At 35.2% G+C, this 7,227-nt stretch overlaps 1 protein-coding gene across 1 annotated transcript; it reads right to left on the bottom strand.

Moving 5' to 3' along the window:
- Nucleotides 1-532: 532 nt before the first annotated feature.
- LOC129440581 (uncharacterized) lies at nt 533-7,227 on the bottom strand. The gene is made up of 6 exons (XM_055199997.2): nt 6,868-7,227; nt 6,407-6,769; nt 3,539-3,640; nt 2,861-2,902; nt 2,589-2,657; nt 533-1,888 (listed from the first exon to the last, which is right to left on the bottom strand). Exons 1-6 carry the CDS (start codon nt 6,935-6,937, stop codon nt 1,776-1,778), a joined length of 759 nt encoding a protein of 252 aa, XP_055055972.2. The 5' UTR covers nt 6,938-7,227; the 3' UTR covers nt 533-1,775.

The raw sequence follows: 7,227 nt of genomic DNA, 5'->3' as shown, positions 1-7,227 counted from the left end.
ATATATTGTATATAAAGGAATAATAAATGCTTTTAAAATAACATTCAGTATCATGTTATATCTGTGTCTTTGACAAGCGAGAAGTTTCAGGCCATCTGGCAGTGACTACTTTTATAGCTGTTGTTGTTCACCACACACCTGCATAACCACACACAGATGATAAAATCTACAGAAACCGTATGCTGTTGATGATGCCCATATCCTGCACTGTCTTGACGACCTATGGCCAACATATGCTTAATCTACTGTATAAAGACAGTTTTACTTCATATCTTCCGTCGTATCAGTGAGCTCCATGAACAGCCTTGCCATCTATCTACTGAATAATGTGTATGTTTTTTACAGCCCAGTCTCACAAAATTTCGTTATATAGTCACTTATTTTTTTAATTATTTTTTCGTGATCGTATAACGAATTCCTGTTTTCGCGTGATTATCACGTATTGGTTACTCAACTGTTTTGTCCTATTTTCTTACCATTGTTGCTTCGGTTTAGTGTTAGATTTACATAAAATGACATCCCTACCCAAACCCAACTCTAAAAATAGTATCAACCAATGGATAAAGTGACATTCTAATGCAAGCACAAAATCTAACCCTAAACCAAAGCTACAATGGTTTAAAAATAGGAAAGAGCAGCCGAGCAACCAACACGCGACAACCACACGAAAACAGGAACTCGCCACACGATCACGAAAAAACGCAGAAATTTGTGATAATATCACGAAAAAAGATTTTAAAAAATATGTGACTATATCACAAAACTTTCTGATACTGGGTAGGATATTTAACTAATAGAAAGAAAACTAAATTGTGTTATATTAACATATTCTGCAAATTCACTTTTATCCGAAGCGACTTCTAGTGCATTTAAGCTATACATCTTATCTTCTTTGTTTTCTGCGAGTCAAACTTGCATGACCTTTGTGCTAAACTAATGCTGTACCAACTGAGCTGCAGGAATGCTCAGTTTGTTGTTTTAGGTGTAATAATCAAAAAATGAAGTGAAGTAAGCAAACTACTTGGTCTGATACTTATTCTTAAACCGAAACGTCACAGCTGATGCAGTATTTGCATCATGCCACGCATTAATGTTTTTGCATTATGGCTGTGTGTGTCAACATCCTGTTCTAGCTTGCAACAGCATAGTATCTTGTATGTAGGCCTATATACAAGTAAGGTCTTGATCAACTCTACTAGTAAAAAACATAATGTGCAGTAACCAGGTACAGGTTTTACAAGTTCTGTTAATCTTCTCGCTTTTTCTCTGTTTATGAGTCACTCCTGACATCCACAACAATCGATTCAGTGTCACACAATTTGCACCTGTGGTCCCGTCTGTTTCTCTGGAGACTAGTGCGAAGATTTCAGGTTGTTTTTGTGGTTTAGGTGACAAAGCAGCACAGTCTAGGCTTATCCTCACAACAACTAAGTAGAGAATAAAGTAGGCTACTTAATAAGACATAACTTGACTCAGTAAAGCAACAGAAAAAGATTACAACTTTAACTAAACTAAAGTGGAGTTTCTTCTATCATCAGGCTTTTCCATCCGTTATTATAAAACATAAAAACTACCATTAGCAAGACTGAAAGTTGATTAAGTTAAGAAATGATAGTTTTCAGGATGTATTGCTTTACCAGTCTTAGTATTTTCACTCCTGACCTGAGATATCAAACTAGCAGAATGGCAAATGAAAACAGCAGGAAACAAATAATAACCAATAGAGGTTTTCTTAGTTGTATTCTTCAGTGCTGTTCGTTTCCTAGTTTTGATGCTTAATCTTTCATCTTCTGCCTTCCTCTTTCTTTCACGGTAGCATATAAGACGTCAGTTTCAGAGTTCAGAAGGTCTGATTCAGGGGTGGAGGTGTTGTTCTCACTCATAAGAGCTGATGAAAAGGCAAAAATGACATGAAACACAAATGTTCTTGAGACAGTGATATGTAGAAAAATAATTCACACTTCTCTAAGAGTGATTCAAAATGTTTTTTGTAATGCAAAAAAACATATTTCAGAGGCTTTTATAGGATGTCCTCATTGATCACGTTTACATGCAGCCTCGTAATGCGATTATACTGGAATTATGGCAATATCGTGATTGTACTTGACTTTATGTAAACACAATACTTTGATTAAAAATAATATGATTAAGCTCATAATTGCAACAAGTTTAATCACATTAAAACAGGTGGTGTTCTCTGTTTTTTATCGCAGTATGCAGCCACGTAAACACTTTAATCACATCTATACCACACTAACTGAACTGCGTGTGTGTTTTTGGCATGCACCTTCACATTAGGAAGTTCTGTCAACACGAGCTGTCAGCAGTCTATATGTCAGCATAAAAAACAGGCACTGGCGTAATATTTCTGTCTTAAAAAAATCCTGTAATTAACTCTGTAAATTAAACGAGTAAACAGTATATGCATGATTTGTGCTCTGCATTGGGCTATGTGTGAATAATAAGCACAATCATTAAAATGCATGTAAACAGGCCTGAAGAGGTTTGCAGGAGTCATGTAAACATTTTACTGATATTATTTTCGTATTATTGGTGTACATGTAAACGTAGTCAATGTGCAAAATTACCATTGCTGTCATTGCGCCTATGAACAACTGATGCATAGGTTATTTCATCTGTTTGTTCAAATGTTTGTCCTGAAAGCATAGAGATAGTCGTTGAAATAAAGGTAAATTACAATTATAATATAGCACACAGTCGTTTGATAAGGCTAAGTCATGTTTCACCGCTACATAAACATTCACTGTAACACTATTTTGACTTATTCACAACAGGCCTTAGCTTATTTGTGCAAATAGACTGACATAAACAGGTTAGGAACAAATTTAAGAAAACTTACCATCACTGTTATGGCCATCGTGTGAACTTGGGACTGTTTGTCCTGAAAAAGGAATTTTAGTAATGTAAATACTTATACGGTAGCCCCAAAAATACATTTGGAGAAATAATCTACAGTTTAATTTTCATTGCTTAAGAAACTAAACATCCAAACATGTGGTTGTTACTGGGTGTGGCAGGTTTCTTATGAACAATATTAAAGAGACATGATCATTTATAATAATATTTATTTAAAGTAACTGTACACCATCATGTGCATTTTATATTGTTTCATGAAACTCCAGTTTTACCTGTACTTTATATATTTCAATATTTATAAAGGGGTGGTTTCTTGGACAGGGATTGGACTAGTCCTAGACTAAAATAAATGTAAAGCTGTTCAAACTCAAAACAACTTTCACTGACATATCTTAAAACACATCAGTCTCCTTTATTTTGCCTCAAAATGCACACAAGTAATGTTTTTAGTAAGACATGTTTGTTAAAACTAGTTATATTTCATAATTAAACTAAGGCCTAGTCCTGGTTTAAGATAATTCCTGTCCGGGAAACCACCCCCTAATGTGTTATATTTAAGGTTTGATATACTTTTCTTCATTCGTTTTCAGCACAATTATTTCAGAATCATTAGGTTTCATGATGTAGTCATCAGACTTTTTTATGTAGTGATCAGACTTACTCTTTGTCCATGTGTAGAAAGCACATGCTGGAATCAGACAAACAAGCAGAAATCCTCCTCCTCCTAATAGGAGCTGCCAATAGATCTTCATAGGAGCAAGACCTATTGAAAAAAATACAATATCATACAAAAACACATCAAGTTAAACTGCAGTGAATGGTAATCACCCTAAAATGAAAGCCAAAACAATCCTTAATAGGAAACTGATAAACCTTTTATCCAAATTAATATTTTATAACAAAACATGTATTTCTGTTAAGAACAGTTTAATACTTTTTATTTATTGCTTACTTAATCAGAATTTTGTCAAAGATTATAATTTAATCAAATAATAAAATTTGAGACCCTGTTTGTGAAAACAAGGCTAAAGTCTTAGAATTATATTGGGAGAATCCAATTTAGATTTCACTCACTAATTTCACATTTATTTGAATCTTTGACATAACGGTACTCAGTCAATATTAAAGAAGTCACGTTATATAGGGTCATATACAGTAAAAAAAATCGCAGTATACTAATAAAAGTGAAAAAGTGCAGAAATGTTCTAAATAGATTTTATTTCCTAATTTCAACATAACATATTCAATTCCAAATCAAAGCATTAACAAAATCTACACGTCTTGTTATTTTAAAGGGAAGCAAAGAAAATGAATATTAAGCTGTTAAAAAATAGCAGTTGTCCCTGTAGACACTTATAAACTGAAGAAATTTCTTAAGGTTTTTTGTGAAGTCACCATTCAGGTGATCCGAGTTTCCTTTGGTAGGCATGCATCACATTTAACTCCTTGTATTTCTCTCCACTATAATGAAGATACATGTGAACAGTCCAGTTTGTTGTGTGCTTCTGTGGAGAATTAAGTTCATTCATTGATTGACATAGAGTCAGTCCTGAATACCTTTCATTACACATTGTTATATAAATTTAAATGACAAGTGAACTTAATTGTTTAAGTGCTCTATACAAACTCCAAGTTTGGTGAACTTAAAATTTTAAGTTCAGTCTATGTGGCACCAAGTTAAGTGAACTTAAATATATACGTTTTCAGGAGACCCATTACTTAATTTAATTGAGGCAACGAGTTTACTTATTAAAATTAGTTCAATCAACCTAGTAGGGTTTTCAGTTTGTTGATGTGATTTTGCAAATTTTACAGGGGCTTTTTGCAAACAGCTGTCTTCTGACTGTCATAGTTCATTTTAGATCATCTTTAATTTTTTTAAAGGTTGATTAAAAGCTGAATTTTTGCCATCCTGACTATTCCTCCATCTGTTTAGTTGCTTGTGCTTTGGGTTTTAGTTTTCATTTTAGAGGATTTAGCTGAACATCCTAAACGTTGCTGCATTTCTTTAAATGTTTCCCCTCATAAATCAACTTTTTAATCAAATTGTGTTGTTCCTTTGAGTAATGAAAAGGTCCATTTTAATTAGAAATTTAGCAGCAGATATATTTTATAACAATGGCCGAAACATTTGCTTTATCCCTCTTTCTTAATAAAGGACAAAAGTAGCATTTTTTCAAATAATTAACTTGTTTTATAATGTAATTAAACTTCACACTGCTGTTATTTTGATAACGCACTTTCAGCAGATGAAAATTCAGAGTTAGAATAACTCTTAGTAGTACAGAAAATGACTAGGAGGTTCATATGCTTTTGAACAAAAAAGGAAATTACAATGATTTAAATGGCTTGAAAATAAAGCCTTACTACTTAAAATTATTATTACCCCCAAAACTATGGTTTTGTAAAGTACTTTCTCAAGGAGTCTTTTAGAAGAAAAACTTATAAAAGGACACCTGTGGCCGGTTGCATAAACATAGCCGTGACGCTAAGACTGCGTCTTAAGAATGATTCTGACTAACTAGCAATTAGTTAGGGCTAATCAGTCTTATTATTTGGATTTAAATTAGACCAATCTACCTTTCTATATAACATACTTAAAACAGTTATGATGTCTTGAAGAAAAAAATTCATGACTAACTTTTAAGACTAGTCTTAAAGTTTTATGCAACCGGCCACTGGTAAACTAATTACATTTGATGTCCAAATATACACAATATAAATACTAGTTTTTTATTGTACACAACAAAATTATAAGAGTGTCCTTCACACTGTCCCTTTGGCTTCCATGGGAAAGAAAGCCTAAGGGCTCAGTCACACCAAAAGCGTTTATGGCAGTTGCAGGCGCCTTTTTTGAATGATATTCTATGGGCAGGGCGCGTTTGCGCGCTGTTTATGCGCGCCGAGCGCCTTGCGGTTTTCTGCCGCCTGCCGCGCACGCGTTTTTGAAGGAGCGCTGAAAGCGGAGAAGCGCCTGACGTCATTCGCGTCTTCCATTGTCCAATCGAATGAGGGGAGAGGCGGGCCTTACGTTGTGGTGAGGGAAGTTTACAGTTGCTTTGAAGAACCGGACATCACTCGCTCACTCTCTCCTGTGTGTTTGTGCACGTCTCACCCTCAAACAAGGTCAGAGCAAGCGTCCTCTTTTTAAAGTTTCTGCTAATATGACAGTTAACAGCAAAAGAGCGCTCACGCTTCAATATTTGATTGACAAGACAGATGACTCGGTGGTTGCTTAGCAATATGAAAAGCCGCGCCGCACTGCTCTTTTTTTAAAAAAGGCAGTGCGTCGCGCCTTGCGTTTGCAAGCGGTTAAAGCGCTTTTGGTGTGACTGGCCCCTAAGGAAGTTATAAAGATGTTTTTTGTCACTTTGAGTCATATAAGCCATCGAAATTGATACGTTTTGTAACACTCATGTGTTACAAGACAGTTATGAACAGTTACTGCAGCTCTGTAGTTAAATATTTATTTTAGTATAATAACTAATGGATGCTAAAAAATCCTTAATAATGTTATTGAAACACTTACTTATGTTTATCTCCATGTAGTGTTGAAAACAGTTTGAGTCTCTGTATAGTTTGCACTGGTAGAGACCCAGATCAGACTTTGTCACATTTTTTATAAGAATGGAGAAGTTTCCAGAGCCAGAGATGTGAGAGAATGCCTTAATTCTCCCCTGTCTGCTATTCCAGAACTTTGCCTCACCACTTACTGGGACCTCTACAATGTCTCGAGATGTTTCATAAATGTGAGTCCACACAACACTTGCATTTGGAGTCTGGTTTGTTTTAATGAAGGCTTCTCCAAAGTAGCATGATAACAGGATTTCGGACTGCAGCTCTGTAGTTAAGTTGATTCTCTGAGTTAAGTTTGATTGACACACATCCTGACCTGTGTGAAAAATGTTAAAACGTGGATGAGGGCATGTAATATTTATCAACAAAATCACACACAACAAATCTAAAAGTGCATTCAGAGAACAAACTTACCTTTAACATGCATTAGCCAACAGCACCAAAGCATCAACATACCAAAGAGATTCAGTCGAAGCAGCATCATGATGTTCTGATCTACTCACTGATACTGCAGTTTGACATTAACACTGAAATGCAGTGAGGTGACAAGTTATACTCACTTCCTGAAAAGCACTCTAAAAAATGCTGGGCTATATTCAATACACCATTGGGTCAGCAAGGGAAAACCCAGCCGGTTGAGTTGTAACTTGTAAACCTATGCAGGATTGTTTAAACCTAAAATGCTGGGTTGTTTGAACGAAGTGTTGGGTCAAATCTGGGTTCTTCCTCTTTTGACCCAACAGTGGGTTGAAAACAACCCAGATTTTTTCAGAG

Source organism: Misgurnus anguillicaudatus, chromosome 22, assembly GCF_027580225.2.
Source record: "Misgurnus anguillicaudatus chromosome 22, ASM2758022v2, whole genome shotgun sequence".
Taxonomy (NCBI): domain Eukaryota; kingdom Metazoa; phylum Chordata; class Actinopteri; order Cypriniformes; family Cobitidae; genus Misgurnus; species Misgurnus anguillicaudatus.
The sequence above is the reverse complement of the archived record's forward strand: the minus strand, read 5'-3'. Positions and strand labels throughout refer to the sequence as shown.

Bases quoted from the DNA above. Each gene is read 5' to 3' on its own strand.
- LOC129440581 (XM_055199997.2), bottom strand. From the start codon at position 6,937: ATGATGCTGCTTCGACTGAATCTCTTTGGTATGTTGATGCTTTGGTGC. The intron at 6,770-6,867 runs GTAAGTTTGTTC...TTTTTCACACAG, and splicing joins TTGGCTAATGCATGTTAAAG to GTCAGGATGTGTGTCAATCA. The intron at 3,641-6,406 runs GTAAGTGTTTCA...TTTTTTCAATAG, and splicing joins CTACATGGAGATAAACATAA to GTCTTGCTCCTATGAAGATC.